This window comes from Durio zibethinus, chromosome 27 (assembly GCF_047325235.1).
Source record: "Durio zibethinus cultivar Kanyao isolate XHJ-2024 chromosome 27, ASM4732523v1, whole genome shotgun sequence".
NCBI classification, from domain to species: Eukaryota; Viridiplantae; Streptophyta; class Magnoliopsida; order Malvales; family Malvaceae; genus Durio; species Durio zibethinus.
The window spans coordinates 15,511,053-15,532,954 of NC_143188.1; the positions used below are offsets into that span (position 1 = coordinate 15,511,053).

Sequence of the window (21,902 nt, forward strand, 5' to 3'; positions counted from 1 at the left end):
TGTGTAGAAAGATTCTATTTTCAGCTAAGCGTAACTTTTTTTTTTTCAATTATTTGTGTTTTTTTAGGCTTTATCATGTGTTCGGTCTTTTCTGTTTTACCCATATTTAATTTACTTTTATGATTTGAATTGAACTACTACGTGAAAAGGAATATTGAGTTATGCCAAGTAGTATTTTCTCTGACTATTACTGTACATAATTGTCAATTTGTCATTCAATTGCTAGCTGTTAAACTTGCTGCAAAAGAATGATTATTGCAGTTTGAATCTCTTGTTATTATGGGAAGAATGGGAGGGCTGAAAAGGGAAAGAAAAATAAAATAAAATGAAATATTTGGGTGGAAAGTGTTACCTTTTATGGAGTTCTAGCTTGCAATCATCATTTGTTTAATTGTACATTTTGCATTTTCCAACAATTGAATGGAGGGAGTTTTTCGGATTTCCATTTCATTGCATTCAAGTATCTTGGTTTAGATAAGTTTCGTCAGTGTTTTTTGTTTTCAAAATGAATTAATATATATGACATAACAGGTTGTTCTTGCAAATTGGGAATTGAATGTTTATGTGAAAAGGTTTTTAAAATCTAATCTTTTTTTTGTGGCATCCATATTCTGCAAAGATTTTTTGCCCTGTCTTTGTTCACCTCCTAGGTCTCAGTATTTTGTCGGTTTGCTTATGGTAGAGTTTGATCTCCTTCTCTCCCATTTTCCCTTTGCCCTCACTATTCCTCTCCTTCCTCTTTAGCTTTTGAAATTGCATTCTAGAGCCTTGGTTGTTATAGTGTATTACAAGCATACTTAACACTATGTTCAAGCTGTTGAATTTTAGGTTCAACTTTCAAGTGTTAAATTTTGATTAAAGTTTTGATTTCTTGTGTAAGCCTTGTTTTACCCCCTTTTTTAGAGGGAGAGGGTCTATGGGAGAGATAAAAATAGCACTTATATTAGTGTATATGGATGTATATATGTATGTATGTATATTGTATACGTAAACATAGGTTTAAAAAGTATGCTACATATGATGTTTCTATAAAAAAATCGTGTAATTGCAAAATAAAATGTAAATTTCAAGTACGATGCATACATAAATCATTTCTAAACAAATTCTAAAATTTAAATTCAATAAAATTAGAGTATAACTTAATGACCAAAAATAAATAAAACTAAAAAAGGAACTACCGAGAACATAAAATTACTTGTGCAAAATTAATGCATTAGCAAACCATATGAAGTTCATGGTTGTTTAGCCTTATTTAGAGTTTGTTTGATTGGATTTTTGCTATTTTCTTTTTGCTTCGGAAATTAAAAAAACAAAAATTTACATTTCCATAAGCAATAAAATATTGAAGAGTTATACACAAAATATGTAAATTTTTTATGGTTAAGTACATCATTCTACTTCTATATATACTAATTGTATTATAATCGATTTTATATTTTAATTTTTTGTGTGTTTTAGATCAGTTATGATATATATATATATATATATATATATATATTTTACCTTTTGCTTGTCCTTTCTAGTAAAGTATATACGTTTTATCCATGTTCATTGGGAACTTACCAGACTTCTTGACCATGTTCTAGAAATGCCAGTATATAACGAGTTTGCTTTGAATATGGCAGCTAACAACATCAGTGAATCTTAGGTTTGTTGATGCAAATCATGGCTAATAGATTCACTTGAAGCCTACTTATCTAAAGATTTTCGGATTTTTGGAGGATGAAATACAGAGGTGGTGCTGATGTTAATAATATTGGACATTGAACACTGTCAAACAACATAGAGGTGGAAATATACTGACATTTTCAGGTTTCAGGGTTGGTTTTATTTGTTGACTTCATTCTACTACTTTTTTTTTTTTTGGAAAGATATATGCCAACATCTTATGTAAATATGCAACTTGATGCAGATAATTTGTAATTTTGGGGAAGAGAGAGAAGGAATGAAATTGGGAAGATAGTGGTTTTTCTTAGAAATTTTGCCATGATGTGAAGTTGTTCTAGTCAGATTTTCTTGATGTTATGATGCTTAAGAAATCCAGATATTAGTGATATCTTGCCAAAAAATAGTTCATTCTTCACCTCCATCTATTTCATCTGGTTTGATTCTAGTAATAAAAGCATATTCCTTATTGGTTGCAAAATTTTCATTCATTTTTCCTTCAAATTTATCAAACAATTAAATTATTAATTGACTTGGTTAGTTTTTGTTGAATCATATAACTTAGAAAATGCAATCAGTTAGCGAAATTTTTAGATTATACAAGTTAGAGGGCTATCACAAACCCTTTTACAAATATATTAAAAAATTATATAAAAAAAGTAAGATATGTGATAATTTTTTAATAATGTTTATAAAATTTAAAAGCTCTATTAAACATATGTGAAGAAATCAAAATATATAGAAATTATTTCATATAAATGAAATTTGCAAAAGAAGAAGATTGTCTTTTTTTTTTTTTTTTATGTGAGGTTGTTAGGATTTAAACTTAAACTATTGAAACTAAGAGTTTTGCATTCATTCCCACTTCGCAAACTTGTCTATTTTAGAATTGTGATTTTATAATGGTGGAATAAAAAAGAAAATGATAGATACTATGGGAATGTATTGGTTTAAGTCTTAGTCTTTGCTTTATACATAGTTTTGGCATCAAGCATGCAAATGTATTAATCTTTTTGCCCCCATCTTTACTTTACAAAAATAATAATTTTGGCAGTTGCTTTAGTCTAAGTCATTAACAAGACTAAAATATAACACTAATAATTAATATACTTAAAATCCATTCTCTATGTGCCAATTTAATTGGAAGACAAAAGACAACTTTCATTGAGAAAATTGTTACATATATATATTTTTGTCTTTTTTAAAACATAAAGCTAACTTAAGCAAACTGCTAAAAAGATTATTTTTAATAAAGTAATGATATGGTAAGAAAACTTAAACATTTGCATGATTGGAAGACTTAAAAGTATAAAGCAAAGAAAAGACCAAATACCAATAAAAAAATCTCATACTATCATTTTCTTAGTGAGTCCAAAATTAGAATATCAATTTTTTTATAAACTATAATTTTATGATGGGTGATTCAAAATACATCATTATTTTTTTTCTCTGCATCCAATTTTTAAAAGTTTTTAAGTGAAATTATTTATTTACCCATCTCATTTTAATTTTAAAACTTCTAAATATGCATTTCTGATAAGTTATATAACATTTTCAAATTTTCATATCTGGTAAGTTAAAAAAGATATATTTAGGTTTGAAAAAAAAATAGTTAAGAGAAAATATCTTATAGAAAGTATGAGATTCTAATACTGTTTAAAAAATTTGAAAACTCTATTAATCATATGTAAAGAAATCAAAATATATATAAATTATCTCATATATATGAAATTTGTGAAAATAGAAGATTGTCTTTTTTTTTTCTTGCATATGAGGTTATCAAGATTTGACCTTTAAACTATTAAAACTAAGAATTCAATAATTTACTAACAAATTACATGGTTATTGGCTCATTGAATTTTTAAATCAGTGCATCACTTTAAAATATAGTAACAATAAAAAACTAAAAAAAAATGCACATACTATGAAATCTAATAATACATTAGGAATAAAAGCATAAGAAACAAGTTGCTTAATCAATAAATTGATTGGCCAAAAAAATCAACAAATTAAAAACCTATCTTTTATTTCTACTGAAAAGTTTGAAAAAAAAATCCAAACAACACATTAATTCCCATTTCTCAAACTTGTCTATTTTGAAAATTATGATTTTATAATGGTGGAATAGGAAAGAAAAAGATAGATCCTATCGGAATGCATGGGTCTAAATCATAGTCCTTGCATCATACTTAGTCTTGGCATCAAGCAGGCAAATGAGTCAATCTTTTCGCCCCCATTTTTACTTCAAAAAAATAATGATGTTAGCAATTGCTTCAGTCTAAGTCATTGAAAAGACTAAAATATAACTATATTAATTAATATACTTAAAATCCATTCTCGGTCTGCCAATTTAATTGGATGACAAAAGACAACCACTATTGAGAAAATTGCTATTTTTTTTTTATCTTTTTTAAAAGATAGACTTGACTTAAACAAACTGCTAAAAAAATTATTTTTCATAGAGTAATGATGGGGCAAGAAGATTTAGACATTTGCATGATGAGAATACTTAAAAGTATAAAGTAAAGAAAAGACTAAATACCAATAAAAAAAATCTCATACTATCATTTTCTTTGGTAGTCCAAAATTAGAATATCAATTTTTTTTGTAAAGTATAATTTTATGATGGGTGATTCTAAATACACCATCATTTTTTCTCTACATCCACCTTGTTTAAAAATTTTTTAAGTGAAATTACTTATTTATTTATCTTGTTTTAATTTTAAAACTTCTAAATATGCATTTCTGATGAGTTATATAACTTATAGAATTTTTATATCCAATAAGTTAGAAAAAGTTACATTTAGGTTTGTAAAAAAATAGTTAAGAGAAAATATCTTACAAAAAGTATGAGATTTTAATACTATTTATAAAATTTAACAACTTTATTAATCATATGTGAAGAAATTAAAAAATATATATAAATTATCTTGTATACAAGAAATTTTTTCATTTGAATATTGTCTTTTTTTTTTTAATATGTGAGATTGTTAGGATTTGAATTTTAAATATTGAAACTAAGAGTTTAACATTTTACTAATAGAATATATAATTATTAGCTCATTGAATTTTTAAATTAGAGGATATCTTTAAAATATATTAACAATAAAAAACTAAAAAAATGCACACACCATGAAATCTAATAGTACATTAGGAACAAAAGCATGAGAAAGAAGTTGCTTAATCAACAAATTGATTGGCCAAAAAAATCAACAAATTAAAAACTTGTGTTTTATTTTTGCTGAAAGGTTTGAAAAAAAAAATCTACAGAATATATTCATTCTCACTTCTCAAGCTTGTCTATTTTGAAAATTGTGATTTTATAATGGTGGATTAAGAAAGAAAATGATAGATACTAGAGGAATGTATTGGTCTAAGTCTTAGTCTTTGCTCTATACTTAATTTTGGCATCAAGCATGCAAATAAGTCGATCCTTTTGCCCCCATCTTTACCTCACAAAAATAATCTTAGCAGTTGCTTCAATCTAAGTCATTAAAAAGACTAAAATATAACAATAATAATTAATATACTTAAAATCCATCCTTTGCGTGCCAATTTAACTAGAAGACAAAAGACAACTTTCATTGAGAAAATTGTTGATTTTTTCTTTTTTTGTCTTTTTTAAAAGGCAAACTTAACTTAAGCCAATTGCTAAGAAGATTATTTTCGCAGAGTAATGATGGGGCAAGACGACTTAGACATTTGTATGATGGGAAGACTTAAAAGTATAAAACAAAGAAAAGATTAAATATTAATAAAAAGATCTCATACTATCATTTTCTTCGTGAGTCCAAAATGAAAATATCAAATTTTTTATAAAGCATAATTTTGTGATGGGTGATTCTAAATATATCATCATTGTTTCTCTATATCATTTTTTTTTAATTTTCAAGTGAAATTACTTATTTACCCATCTTATTTTAATTTTAAAGCATCTAGATATAACTTATTAGATTTTCATATCCGGTAAGTTAAAAAAAGTTGCATTTAGGTTTGAAAAAAAATAGTTAAGAGAAAATATCTTGCATAAAGTATGAGATTCTAATACCATTTATAAAATTTAAAATCTCTATTAATCATATATGATGAAATTGAAATATATATAAATTATCTTGTATACATGAAATTTGTGAAATTAGAAAATTGTCCTTTTTTGTATGTGAGGTTATTAGGATTTGAACTGTAAACTACTAAAATTAAAAGTTCAACATTTTACTAACAAACTACATGGTTATTTGCTCATTTAATTTTAAATCAAATAATCTCTTTAAAATATATTAACAATCAAAAACTAAAAAATAAAAAAAATGCATATACCAAGAGATCTAATAGTACATCAGGAACAAAAGCATGAGAAAAAAGTTGCTTAATCAACAAATTGATTAGCAAAAAAAAAATCAAAAAATTAAAAACCTATCTTTTATTTTTGTTGAAAAGTTTGAAAAATAAAATCTAAAGAACACATTCACTTCCATTTCTCAAACTTGTCTATTTTGGAAATTGATATTTTATAATGGTGGAATGAGAAAGAAAAAGATAGATCCTATCGGAAACCATGGGTCTAAATCATAATCTTTGCTTCATACTTAGTCTTGGCATCAAGCATGCAAATGTGTCAATCCTTTCACCCCTATTTTTACCTCAAAAAAATAATAACGTTAGCAATTGCTTCAGTCTAAGTCATTGAAAAGACTAAAATATAATAATATTAATTAATATGCTTAAAATCCATTCCTGATCTGCCAATTTAATTGGAAGACGAAAGACACCCACCAATAAGAAAATTGCTTTTTTTTTTGTCTTTTTTAAAAGATAGACTTGACTTAAGCAAACTGCTATAAAGATTATCTTTCACAGAGTAATGATGGGGCAAGAAGACTTAGACATTTGCATTATGGGAAGACTTAAAAGTATAAAGTAAGGAAAAGACTAGATACCGATAAAAAAATTTCTCATACTATCATTTTCTTTGTTAGTCCAAAATTAGAATATCAATTTCTTTTTTGTAAAGTATAATTTTGTGGTGGGTGATTCTAAATACACCATAATTTTTTTTCTACATCCACCTTTTTTTAAAATTTTTTAAGTGAAATTACTTATCTATTCTTCCTGTTTTGATTTTAAAATTTTTAAATATGCATTTCTGATGAGTTATATAATTTACAAAATTTTCATATCCGATAAGTTAGAAAAAGTTACATTTAGGTTTGAAAAAATAGTTAAGAGAAAATATCTTATAAAAAGTATGAGATTTTAATATTGTTTATAAATTTAAAAATTCAATTAATCATATGTGAAGAAATTAAAATAAATATAAATTATCTTGTACACATGAAAATTTTTCATTTGAAGATTGTCTTTTTTTATTTTTTTTATAATGAGATTGTCAGGATTTGAATTTTAAACTACTGAAGCTAAGAGTTTAGCATTTTACTAATAGACTATATGGTTATTAGCTTATTGAATTTTTAAATTAGAGGATATCTTTAAAATATATTAACAATAAAAAACTAAAAAAATGAACATACCATGAAATCTAATAGTACACTAGGAACAAAAGCATAAGAAAGAAGTTGCTTAATCAACAAATTGATTGGCCAAAAAAAATCAACAAATTAAAAACTTGTGCTTTTTTTTTTGCTAAAAGGTTTGAAAAGAAAATCTACAGAATATATTCATTCTCACTTTTCAAACTTGTCTATTTTGAAAATTGTGATTTTAAATTAGAGGATATCTTTAAAATATATTAACAATAAAAAACTAAAAAAATGAACATACCATGAAATCTAATAGTACACTAGGAACAAAAGCATAAGAAAGAAGTTGCTTAATCAACAAATTGATTGGCCAAAAAAAATCAACAAATTAAAAACTTGTGCTTTTTTTTTTGCTAAAAGGTTTGAAAAGAAAATCTACAGAATATATTCATTCTCACTTTTCAAACTTGTCTATTTTGAAAATTGTGATTTTATAATGGTGGAATAAGAAAGAAAATGATAAATACTATGGGAATGTATTGGTTCAAAGTGTTAGTCTTTGCTCTATACTTAGTTTTGGCATTAAGCATGCGAATGTGTCAATCTTTTTGCCCCCATATTTACTTCACAAATATAATCTTAGCAGTTGCTTCAGTCTAAGTCATTAAAAAGACTAAAATATAACAATAATAATTAATATACTTAAAATCCATTCCTTGTGTGCAAATTTAAGTAGAAGACAAAAGACAACTTTCATTGAGAAAATTGTTTTTTTTTTTTCTTTTTTAAAAGGCAAACTTGACTTAAGCAAATTGATAAGAAGATTATTTTCACATAGTAATGATGGGGCAAGAAGACTTAGACATTTGCATAATGGGAAGACTTAAAAGTATAAAACAAAGAAAAGATTAAATACCAATAAAAAAATCTCATACTATCATTTTCTTTGTGAGTCCAAAATTAAAATATCAATTTTTTTATAAAGTATAATTTTGTGATGGGTGATTCTAAATATATCATCATTTTTTTTTAATTTTTAAATGAAATTACTTATTTACCCATCTCATTTCAATTTTAAAGCATCTAGATATAACTCATTGGATTTTCATATCTGGTAAGATAAAACTTATATTTAGGTTTGGAAAAAAAATAGTTAAGAGAAAATATCTTGCATAAAGTATGAGATTCCAATACCATTTATAAAATTTAAAATATATATTAATCATATATGATGAAATCCAAATATATATATATAAATTATCTCGTATACATGAAATTTGTGAAATTAGAAAATTGTCTTTTTTTTGTATGTGAGGTTATCAAGATTTGAACTTTAAATTATTGAAATTAAGAGTTCAACATTTTACTAACAAACTACAAGGTTATTTGTTCATTTAATTTTAAATAAGAGAATCTTTTTAAAATATGTTAACAATTAAAAAGTAAAAAATAAAAAAATGCACATACCATGAGATCTAATAGTGCATTAGGAACAAAAGCATGAGAAAGATGTTGCTTATTCAACAAATTGATTGGCAAAAAAGAAAAAAATCAACAAATTAAAAACTTGTCTTTTATTTTTGGTGAAAAGTTTGAAAAAAAAAAAATCTAAAGAACACATTTATTCCCACTTGTCAACTTGTCTATTTTGAAAATTGTGATTTTATAATGGTGGAATAAGAAAGAAAATGATAGATACCATGGGAATGCATTGGTCTAAATCATAGTCTTTGCTTTATACTTAGTCTTGGCATTAAACACGCAAATGTGTTAGTCTTTTTGCCCTTATATTTACTTCACAAAAATAATAATTTTAGCAATTGCTTCAATCTAAATCATTAAAAAGACTAAAATATAACAATAATAATTAATATATTTAAAATCCTTTCCTAGCCTGCTAATTTAACTAAAAAACAAAAGACAACCACCACCAAAAAAATTGTTATGTTTTTTTTTTTTTTTTTTTTATCTTTTCTAAGAGATAAACTTGACTTAAGTAAATTGCTAAGAAGATTATTCTTCAAAGAGTAATGATGGGGCATGAAGACTTAGACATTTGCATGATGGGAAAGCTTAAAAGTATAAAGTACAGAAAAGACTAAATACCAATAAAAAAAATCTCAAACTATCATTTTTTTGTAAGTCCAAAATTAGAATATCAATTTTTTAATAAAGTATAATTTTGTGATGGATGATTCTAAATACACCATCAAAATTTTCTGTACATCCACTCTTTTTTTTTTTTTTTTAAGTGAAATTACTTATCTACTCATCTCATTTTAATTTTAAAACTTCTAGATAGGCATTTCTTAAGTTATATAACTTACTGGATTTTCATATCCGATAAATTGAAAAAAGGTTACATTTACGTTTGAAAAAAAATAGTTAAGAGTACATATCTTATAGAAAGTACATGGTTATTGGATCATTGAAATTTTAAATTAAAGGATCCTTTTAAAATATATTAATCATAAAAAATTGAAGAAATAAAAAATGCACATACCATGAAATCTAACAGTACATTAGGAACAAAATCATGAGCAAAAATTATTTAATCAACAAATTGATTGGCCAAAAAAAATCAACAATTTAAAAATCTATGTTTTATTTTTTTCTAAAAAGTTTGAAAAAAAAATCTAAAGAACGCATTCTTTCTCTCACTTCTTAAACTTGTTTATTTAGGAAATTGTGATTTTATAATGGTGGAATAAGAAAGAAAATGATAGATACTATGGTAATGTATTGGTTGAAGTCTTAATCTTTGCTTAATACTTAGTCTTGCCATCAAGCATGCAAATGTGTTAGTCTTTTTGCCTCATCTTTACTTCATAAAAATAATAATATTAGCAATTGCTTTAGTCTAAGTTATTAAAAAGACCAAAATATAAAAATAATAATTAATATACTTAAAATCTAGTCTCAGTCTGTCAATTTAACTAAAAGACAAAAGACAATTTCAATTGAGAAAATTGTGGTTTGTTTTGTCTTTTTTAAATGACAGACTTGATTTAAACAAATTGCTAAGAAGATTATTTTTCATAGAGTAATGTTGGTGTAAAAAGACTTAGACATTTGCATGATGAGAAGACTTAAAACAATAAATCAAATAGAAGACTAAAAACCAATAAAAAATTCTCATACTATCATTTTCTTATTCTCATATTTTTGGCTTTGCTTCTGAAATTAACTGAGATAAATCTCAAATTCAAAAAATTATTTTATTGTTAATATTCTTTTGTGTAAATGTATTTTATTTATTTATTTTGTTATGAGGTAGATAATGGAAGGAAGAAAGATGCTTCTGACCTTAGACAAAGTAGTTTTAGACCAATTCTAAAGTTCTTTTAAAGAAAACGAAACGACTTTAGTCAAAGCAAAGCAAGAAATATGTGTACGAGGCAAGAACAAGAAAAACCCATACTGATGAATTGAAGACTCATTAATTAATAGAAAATCCCATTAATTTTTCTTCTATGGAAAAACAATCATTTTCGCCCTTTCATATTTGTAATGTTCACATTTGTAGTTTTCACTTATTCATTAATATTAAGGTTCATTACCATTAAAAATAATATTAGTTAATATTTTTATTTCTAGTATTGTAAAATATAAAATATGAATCTACATATTCTAAGTTCTTACTATTCAAATCAATATTCTTTAACAATATAAAAACAAAAATAATAGAAAAGGCCCATATATATGATAAATTCAATAATAAATTATTAATATGTTGTTTTGAATTCTCAGTGATTAATAAAATGATTTTGCAAACAATAATCTAAAAGCACATTTCAAGATGATTACTTAAAGTAATATCTGTATTCAATACATTAATGTCATGTTTGATTCTTAAGATTATTGATAGAATATGATAATAATTATTTTATATAATGTTTGATTTGTATTTAAAGAGAGGGATATAGATTATAAAAAAAATTAATATCTTCTTGACATAGGATTATTCAATTTTCCTCAAGTAGAAAGGATTATTTTTAATTCATGGGATTAAACTTATATATTTAATTATACTCTTAAAAATTATATCAATAATATAAATTGTATAAATTTTGAAAAGGATAAGACAAATAAATAAATTATCCTATCTTAATCCTTGCATCTATCAAACACAAAATAAGATAACATTATTTAATCAATCATATTCATAATATCATCATATCTCATCTTATCATAATCTTACAAACCAAATATGATTTAAAAATAATAGATATAAAATTATTAATCATATATCAACTATTACATTTAATATAAAATTATTATGATAAATAGTATATTAACTAATTTTAGGGAGTGGAGAATTCTTTAGTAATTATTTTTAATGTATGAGTAAGAATCAAAGTAGGAATGGTGATGGAATAGAATCGGCTATTTTTGAAGTATTTATATATGAATTTATTTTCTTTTCATTATATTTGAATTCATTTAATTTATTTAAATATTTGATTAAATTTAGTTTTGATATCCAATCCTAAATCCATTTAAATAAGTATTATCAACTAAATATTTGAATTGTTAAAATATTCTATTATTTAAGTTTTTTTGTTAAAATATAAAATAATTAAAATTAAATTTAAAATTCAAGTTGAATTTTAATAAATAACAAATAAAAGTTGCTTGTTAAGGTTTAAAACCTTCTACAACTATAAAATTTTATATAATTTGCATATATAAACGGATAATGAATTCAGATGTTTAATACTATTCATTAAAATTTAAACAGATTCAACTATTTGATATTCAAGAAATATTATTCGAATTTGTGGCAGATATTAAACTTACTACAAAAAATCATAATTATCCACTTATAAATTTTTTATCTGAACACAAACAAATTAGATAATACCAAATATATGACTATTTAGTATATATTGTCATCTCTAAATGAAGTCCAAAAGAGAAGCAATCAATTAAATCTAATGAAATGGATGGAAAGGTGAAGCACGGTCTAAAGCTAAGCTCCTGTCTACCATTATTTCCTCTTGACTTGACATCAACATACAAGCGAAATCTGAATGCCTGGAAACTCAGTTGCAGCACTTTTACTTTGTTGGCTGGATGTTTCTGGCATGCTTTCATCTTTTGCCCTCGTTTCATTTCATTCATATATTTGCTTCGGATTTTCAGGTTAGGTGGGAAATATTTTTACAACATGTGATGCCATATTACTATAGGTTTTGCAACAAAAAATGCACCAAACGGTATCCATTTGACTAAACAATATTCCTTTTTCTTAGTTATTAATCTAATGGTGTCAGGATGACTAAACTTTATTAGAGACCAAACAATAACACATACTATTATAAAGAAAGAATTGTTACAGTAATTATTCTTTTCTCTTAATGCTTATTTAGAAAGAAAATGATACATATGAGGAAATTGATCGAGGGAACAAAAGGAGATTCATTGAAGAAGAAGAATAAGAAGAAGAAACAAACTTATTAATTAGAATTTAAAAAAAAAAAAATGTTCTATCTAATTCCATCATAACAGAGTTGAGTTGACTGGTAAATCTTTGTAAGTTTTACTTTCCTTCATACGTCAAGCTTAGTAAAAATGATAATTATTTTTTAGTAATGGAGAAATTCCTTCCTACCGGTATACATGTAAGACTATTACCTAACTTTAAGATAATTAATTTTTTTTGTATGAATACATAATATGAAATAAAAAATGGGAATAAAAAAAAGAATATAGTGATAAAGATTAATTTACAAAAGCAAAACTATCAGCCTTATCATCATTGAAACCCCTTATTCATTCTTTAAAATTCAAAATAGACAAGCATTAACCATATCTGTCTTCCACCTATTTTGATTCAACTCTTACAGAAAAAGTTCAAACTCGTACAAACATGTGGTTGGAAAAACACATTTGAGCTTATCTCTTGAGATCAAGGGAGAAATATATCTACAATAACAGTACGTAATATGAAGTACTTGTCTATAAATGCCTGTATTTAAATCTCAAACTGCACAATCTTCCCTTCATTTTTTCTATAGAGAGCAACAAAACATGAAGAATCTCCATATCCTAATATCACTCATTTTTCCTACCTTATTTCTCTTCTCATGCTCTGTATCTCTTGTGCTATCTTTTTCCCCTCCTTATGCTGATCTCCAAAACCAGTGCCTTGATGACCAAAAATCTGCTTTACTGCAACTGCACCACGATATTTACTATGCCCCAAATTTTACTTTCTCTTCCAAAGTTGAGCTTTGGAATCCCAACACTGATTGTTGCTCTTGGAAAGGAATTACATGTGATGCTTTGGGTCATGTGATTGGACTTGATCTTAGCTACAAAAACCTTTCAGGCAGCTTTCACTCTATTTTCAATCTCCTTTATCTTCAACGCCTTAATCTTGCTGGAAACAAGTTTAATACCACTCTGTTTCAATATGAGTTTGACAGACTCCTAAATTTAACTCATCTCAACCTTTCAAACTCATGTTTCCTTGGCCAAATTCCAGCGGGGATTTCATACTTAACAAGGTTAGTCTCTCTTGATCTATCTAATCAAGATTCTTGCTATCAACACCAAATTCTCCATCCATACGAAGCATTCCTCAACTACTATCCACTGCCTTTTGACCTTCAACAACCTCTTAAACTAGAAAACCCAAACTTTAAGACATTGATCCAAAATTTAAGACCTCTTACGGAGCTCTACTTGGATAGTGTGAACATTTCAACTCAAAGTACTAGATGGTGTGAAGCCATATCCATAGTACTTCCTAACCTGCATGTGTTAAGTCTTTCGAATTGTGGTTTGACAGGTCCATTTTGTTCTTCACTCTTAAGACTCCCTTTTCTTTCCAAACTTTTCCTTGGTGGGAATTCAATCTCTTATTTGCCTCCCAATTTCTTGGAAAATTCCTCTAATTTGGTTTCTCTCAGTTTAGCGAGTTGCAATTTGAGTGGGGATTTTCCAACAGAAGTTTTCTTATTGCCAAAAATACAAAGCATTGACATTTCAGAAAATGACAATCTTGAAGGTCAGTTGCCAGAATTTCCATTAAACAATACTTTACAGATCTTAAAGATTTTTTCTACAAATTTCAGTGGAAAACTACCAGAGACAATTGGTAATCTCAAATTCTTGACAACTTTAGATCTCCATTTTTGCAATTTCTTTGGACAAATTCCATTATCAATTGCCAATCTTACTAACCTTGTGGAGCTGAAATTAGGATCTAATAATTTCAGTGGTTTAATCCCTCCATTTCATAGATTAGGAGTTCCAAATCTTTCATACCTTGATTTGATACAGAACCACCTCTCTGGCTCAATTCCTTCTTCTTTATTTACTCTTCCATCATTGCATACCCTGTTTCTTTGGGAAAATCAATTGATTGGTGAAATTGGTGAGTTCCCCAACGCATCTTCTTCATTGATTGAAGCATTGTATTTAGGCTACAATAGCTTTAGCTCCGTGAAGCTTGACATGTTCTCCCAACTCAAGAACTTAAGGTGTCTTGACCTTTCCAATACGAGCTTGTCAATTGAAAGCAACATCACAACCCTTGCTTTTCCCCAATTAGAGGAGCTATACCTAAATTCATGTAACCTTACTGAATTTCCAGAATTCATCAAAACTCAAGACAAGTTGGCTTTTCTAGATCTTTCTAACAACCAAATCCATGGTTTTGTGCCTAATTGGTTATGGAAGACCAATCTTTTATTGTTAGACCTTTCTTTCAATGCGATTGATTTGTCAAAAGAGTTTCCTTTTGGTGATGCAAACTCCTCTTTCCCAATGTTGATTTTTTTGATTTTGCGATTCTGTAACCTAAGTATGTTTCCAGAGTTTTTAAAGAGTCAAACTAGTTTAGAATATCTTTTCCTTTCAAATAATAAAATAAGTGGTGCAGTACCAAATTGGGTGTGGAAGAAAAGTTTGAGGTTTCTGGATCTTTCTAACAATTCTCTCTCATTTTTGGACCAATTTTCACTAAACCAATCTCTAACTTCTTCACAAGGCTCTTTATCAAGACCTATTTGCAATTTGAGTCAACTTGGGACCTTTAATGCATCCTTTAACAAATTAAGCGGGCCAATCCCAAGTTGCTTGGGCAATATCAGTTCTCTCCGCACTTTGCATCTACAAAAAAATAATTTCAATGGCAGCATACCAGATTTTGCAAAAGCAACCCGATTGTATTGGCTTCAACTCAGTGACAATAAATTGGAAGGGAAGTTGCCAAGGTCATTAGCCAATTGCACAATGCTCAAAGTTTTAAACCTTGGAAACAATACACTGCATGACACATTCCCTTTGTGGCTGGGAAAATTGCATGAGCTGATGGTCCTTGTATTGCAAGCAAATAGGTTTTATGGTCCAATTAAACATGTGAAAAATTCTTTTCAAGACTTGGATGTGCTAGACATTGCTTTCAATAATTTTTCTGGTCAATTACCAATTGAATTCTTTCAAGCCCCTCAACTAAGGTCACTCAAAATTGGTGGAAATAAACTGAAAGGAAAGTTGCCGAGGTCATTAGCCCATTGCAAAAAGCTTGAAGTTTTGGACGTTGGAAAAAATAAGATACAAGACACATTTCCTTTTTGGTTGGTGAAATTGCCTTCTTTAAAGGTTCTTGTACTAAGAGCAAATAGATTTTATGGTCCGATTAAAATTTTTGAGGATGAAAATGCTTTCCCAAAATTACACATATTGGACCTTGCTTCCAATAACTTTTCAGGTGAGTTACCTATTGGATTTTTTCGATCTTTGAAGGCAATGAAGACGATGACTGATGGCAAGAAAGCTAAGCCAGATTACATTGGAGACAAGTACTACCAGGACTCCCTGACAATTGTGAATAAAGGGTTTGAAATTTTTTACAAGAAAATCTTAACCATCTTTGTTTGTCTTGACCTTTCCAATAATAGTTTCCATGGGAGAATACCGGAGGAAATACAAAACCTCAAGTCACTCAAAGCGCTAAACTTCTCCTACAACAACTTCCTTGGCCCAATCCCTTCAGCACTTGGAAACTTAACTGAGCTTGAGTCGTTGGACCTCTCCCAGAACAACCTCTCAGGAAAGATTCCTCCACAGCTTGCAAGCCTAACTTTTCTTGAAGTATTGAATCTCTCTTACAACCAACTTGAGGGAAGCATACCACAGAGCTACCAATTCAATACATTTTCAAACAATTCTTACAAAGGGAACCCAAGGTTGTGTGGGCAGCCTTTGACAAGGAAATGCAATGAAGTTGGTCTTGGAATGCCACCCTCTGAGGAAGATGGAGATTCATGGGTAGATGGTATATCTGATTGGAAAATCGTATTGAATGGGTATGGATGTGGTTTGGTAGTTGGGTTATCTGTTGGATATACAGTGCTGAATGAAATAGGAAACAAATGGATGGATAGGTTTACATGGAACCGGAATCGAAAATGGAGAAGATCTTCTAGGTGACTTCATCAAAATTCAAGTGTCAAAGTCATTTGGTAAGCATTCTAGAATACTTAATAACTCAAAAGTATTCTTGTTGATTCTTTGAGCTGTAGTTAATTGCCCAACTAAAATTATTTAAATACCCTCGTGCATTATAAGTGTGATATACACTAATTAGTATATATATATATATATACACTAATTAATATTTGACTAAAGTAATTGCATTTGAAATTTAATTCAAAAAGGTTTCAAACTTTGGGTGTCTCATTCCCTTTTCAAACTTGGCATTGCTTTTAAAACTAAAAACAAAAATTGCCTGCAAACTAGGATATGTCCTTTGAATTCCTAACCTCATTTTATAAATGACAATCATGAGTTCCCAAGTTAGTAATTTGTAAAATACATGTGGGTGACTGGTATTTTGAGTTAGATTGGGCAGTCAGCCATCTTAAGAGCAAAGCAAAGCTTTGGCATCTATTGTCCTTAATTAGATTGGCTTGGGATGCTCATATATATTTTATTTGACAGGAGCACAATCAAAGGAAGTTTGGCAGGCCATCTAAAGATATAGAAGCTATTGTTTCAACTATCAGAAGTTCCCTTTGGCTTAGTTCAGTAACAGGATTGCAGTCTCCAGTGCCACTCTTCCTCTTCAACAACAGAAATTGTGTCTGAATGTTTTTGGCTTGGTGTTACGATACTTGTGTCTCAGTTCTTTCTCTTCTGCTCACCTAAGATGATTGGCAATATGTCTGGTTGTATTGTGCTTGTCTTCTGTTCTGTCTATGGGTTGGTGTTTTACTGCTGAGTTATGAGGTTCCCCTGTTGTTCACCCTATTGTGTAACTCTGTTTTTGTTAATAATTTCTGGCTTAGCAAAAGAAAAAAGTGTCTGGATTGGGGAGTGGTTCCGTAACGTTGCTTAGTTTGATTACTTTGCAAAAGTTAGATTGTTCTTGGACATTTGTAACGTTTTGATAGCTTACTGTTTACTTGTAGCAAGTCTGCTGCTTTCTTTCGGTTAATAAAAATCATTTATCCAAAGAAATTCTTAACGAAAATCTTACTATCTTTTAAGCTCTTCATTATTGTTATACCTAAGTGATCATGTCAGCAGCCACATAGTAGGTCGTACACATGAAAACCCAGTTTGCCACGTCCTCGTCTAAGAGGTATAAAAGGTAGAATCAGGCCAGACAGGTGATTCACTACTGAACTCTCTTTAACTGCTTCTTACTCTCTCATTTAGTTGCTTCTGATATACCTTACTAACTTAACTTGAGCATCGGAGAATGTCTCAAAATAATATTTTCGGCACACTGACTTTCTACTCTGTGACACGTCACACAAACTTTCCTTCTCAACCTGCAGTAAAACTTTCGACTATCAGACCAGGAATCACATCAACAATATCAATTATTCAACTCAACTATTTGCAGTGCAGGAATTTGATATAAGCCATGGCATGTACAACGACTACGTCTACCACTTTAACTGCCAAAACTAGAAGTTACATCTCCTAACACAGAAAAATCTTCATAGACCAAGCTCAAGCTAAGATGCTTTATTCCTGTATTAACTGCTACATCACTAAAGAGAAAAAAAAAAAAAAAAAAAGAAAAGAACAAAGTTTCCAGTTCCAGCTATCAAGCTCGACAATTCCAAACTGACTTCGACAGTATTTTATTTTCCCTAACAACTATAGATTTGACTATGGCGAGAAAGATTGAAATATTCCTTTATTATTTTCTTCAACTTTAATCCATATCATCCTTTGTTTCTTTGCTTCAGCACTCCTACAGACAAACAAATGGTTTGTTGTAAGCTCTATTGCCATATGATTGATTTGCATGTAGAATAGACCTTGACTAAACAAAAACATGAGGGCAATACATTCAGTAACTTATATATTCTCACTTCTCTAGAATTCCAGTGAATCCTTTCAGTAACTTATTCTCTAACTAATAGAAATAAAGCGTCATAACTAAGTAGCCAATATTTACATTGATGTGCTAAGTGTTCTGGTATAGCCACTAACCCATAATTAACCGATCAAGTTATAGAAGACATGCTATGTTTCAATCACTGGTCATTTTATAGGTAGTTTTTTCTCTAGTAGTCAGCTTGATGCTGTAAACCAGGAAGGTTGTCAAGCCTTCTGATATTTAGCCTATTTTGAGCATTAGCTCAGAATTTATGTTTAGAAGATTGGTGCAGGTAAAAAGATATTTGATGACCTTGGGGGTTGACAAAAGCAACATTGGACAGAGTGATTATGTATATACGAAGACTTTGCCGCTAGAGGCTTTCTCCTACAACTGTCCTCATGCAGCCCTAAGTTCTTGCTCTTTTGAATCCTTCTCTAACTAGAAATGTAAGTATCAACCTGAAAAATACTTACTCTAAAGGATTTAGAGCAGAGGAAGAACAAAAAAACAGAAGAAACTAATCTGTCACTTGAAGTAAATTGGCTCATTATATCATGAGCTTCATTTCATTAATTTATAGGCTTCAAAAATACAAAAGTTTGTTTAACTACTACAAAAGTTGTTTGCCTAACAGTATAGATTACCATGCACAGATCCATCATGTTACCTAAACTGATCAGATGGTAAAACCTATTACAAAAGTGCCAGTAGAAATGCCATACCTAGTTGCTTCAACCACTAACACACTAACACTCCTCCTTGGCATTTCTGCTGGAAACACCAAGACTTTTCCTTAATGTTTCAAACCTTGCCTTTGGTAAGGCCTTAGTCAGAATATCTGCAATTTGATCTTCTGACTTGCAATGCACCAGTTTCACTTCATTCTTAGCTTCAACTTCTCTAATAAAGTGATACTTGATCTTAATATGCTTAGTTCTTCCATGAAACATAAGGTTCTTGACCATTGCAACTGTTGACTGATTATCACAAAAAATTTCTATTGCATCATCTTGCTTTTGACTTAAATCCATCAGAATTTTCCTTAGCTAAATTGCTTGATTAACAGCAGCTGCAGTAGCTATATACTCTGCTTCTGCTATTGATTGAGCCACAGTTCTTTGTTTCTTTGAATTTCAGCTGAACACATTTAATCCAATGAAAAACACATAGCCTGAAGTACTTTTCATGTCTTCATGAGAGCCAGCCTAGTCACTGTCTGTGAATCCAACCAATCTTGAACTTTCATTCTTCTTGAACCAAATTCCAAGTTCATTGGTTCCTTTAACATATCTCAACACTCTTTTTGTAGCCTTAAAATGCAACTCACTAGGATTTTGCATGAACCCAGAGAGTAAATTTGCAGCATACATGATGTCTGGCCTTGTTGCTGTCAAATACAATAAGCAACCAACCAAACTTCTATAAATAGAACCATCAACTTTGTTAGCTCCATCTTCCTTAATAAGTTTCTCATTTTGAGCCAAAGGAGTGTTGATTGGTTTGCAATTTTCCATTCCAAACTTATTCAGGATTTCATTTGCATATTTTCTTTGACAAATGAAGATTCCTTACTGGTCTTGATGAACCTCCATTCCAAAAAAATAAGACATTTCTCCTATATCTGTCATCTTAAAAATTTCCTGCATTTGGAGCTTAAAATCCTTCACGAGAGCTGATTTGCTACCTGTCACCAAAAGATCATCAACATACAAAGAAACAATTAACAGATCATTACTGTTAAAAACTTTAATGTACAATGTTGCTTCACTGAGGCTTTTCTTGAATCCTAACTTCAGTAAATGAACATCAATTCTGGAATTCCACACTTTTGGAGCTTGTTTTAATCCATACAAAGCCTTCTTGAGTAGATAGACTTTGCCTTCATGTCCCTTGGCAACAAAACCATCAGGTTGTTCAATGTAAATCTCCTCCTCAAGATAACCATTCATGAAGGCAGATTTGACATCAAATTGGTATATTTTCCAACTTTGCTGAGTTGCTAAGGCTAATAGCAGCCTTATGGTGTCCAACCTTGCAACTGGAGCAAATGTCTCTAAAAAATCAACACCAAGCTATTGGGAGTAGCCTTTAGCTACCAATCTAGCTTTAAGTTTGTTGATGGAACCATCAGCATTCAACTTTGTTCTGAAAATCCATTTAACACCAATGATGTTTTTGTTGCTTGGTCTATCAACTAGCATCCATGTTTGATTTTTTTCAATCATATGAATCTCCTTCTTCATGGCATTTCTCCACTCTGAAAATTTGACAGCTTCTTCAAAGCTTGCAAACAATAATCTAAAAGCACATTTCAAGATGATTACATAAAGTAATATTTTCATTCAATACATTAATATCATATTTGATGCATAGGATTATTGATAGGATATGATGATAATTATTTTATATAATATTTGATTTGTATTTAAAGAAATAGATAGAGATTATAAAAAAGATTAATATCCTCTTGACATAAGATTATTCAATCTTTCTCAAGTGAAAAGGACTATTTTTAATCCATGAGATTAAATTTATATATCCAATTTATATCAATAATATAAATTGTATAAATTTTGAAAAAAAAATTTTTTGACGAATAAATAAATTATCTTATCTTAATCCTTGCATCTATCAAACACAAAGTAAGATGATATTATTTAATTCAATTCTGTTCATAATATCATCTTATCTTATCTTATCATAATCTTGTATTTAATATGATTTAAAAATAATAGATATAAAATTATTAACTGTATATCAATTATTACATTTCATATAAAATTATTATGATAAATAGTATATTAACTAATTTTAGGGAGCAAAGAATCATTTAGTAATTATTTTAAATGTGTGAGTATGAATCAAAGTAGGAATGGCGATGGAATAGAATCAGCTATTTTTGAAGTATTTATATATGAATTTATTTACTTTTCATTATATTTGAATTCATTTAATTTATTTAAATATTTGATTAAATTTAGTGTCAATATCCAATCCTAAATCAATTTAAATAAGTATCATCAGCTAAATATTTGAATTGTTAAAATATTTGATTATTTAAGTTTTTTTGTTAAAATATAAAATAATTAAATTTAAATTTAAAATTCAAGTTGAATTTTAATAAATAACAAATAAAGGTTGTTTGTTAGGGTTCAAAACCTTCTACAACTATAAAATTTTATATAATTTGTAAATATAAATGGATAATGAATTCAGATGTTCAACACTATTCATTAAAATTTAAACGAATTCAAATATTTAATATTTAAAAAATACTATTTAAATTCGTCATAGATATTAAACTTACTAAAAAAAATAATAATTATCCACTTATAATTTTTTTATCAGAACATAAACAAATTAGATAATACCAAATATATGATTATTTAGTATATATTGTCATCTCT

At 28.4% G+C, this 21,902-nt stretch overlaps 1 protein-coding gene across 1 annotated transcript; it reads left to right on the forward strand.

The window, feature by feature from the left end:
* Positions 1-13,169: 13,169 nt before the first annotated feature.
* Positions 13,170-17,618, forward strand: LOC149511032 (receptor-like protein 7). The gene is made up of 2 exons (XM_089756602.1): positions 13,170-16,618; positions 17,097-17,618. Exon 1 carries the CDS (start codon positions 13,176-13,178, stop codon positions 16,584-16,586), a length of 3,411 nt encoding a protein of 1,136 aa, XP_089612728.1. The 5' UTR covers positions 13,170-13,175; the 3' UTR covers positions 16,587-16,618; positions 17,097-17,618.
* The last annotated feature ends 4,284 nt before the right edge of the window (positions 17,619-21,902 follow it).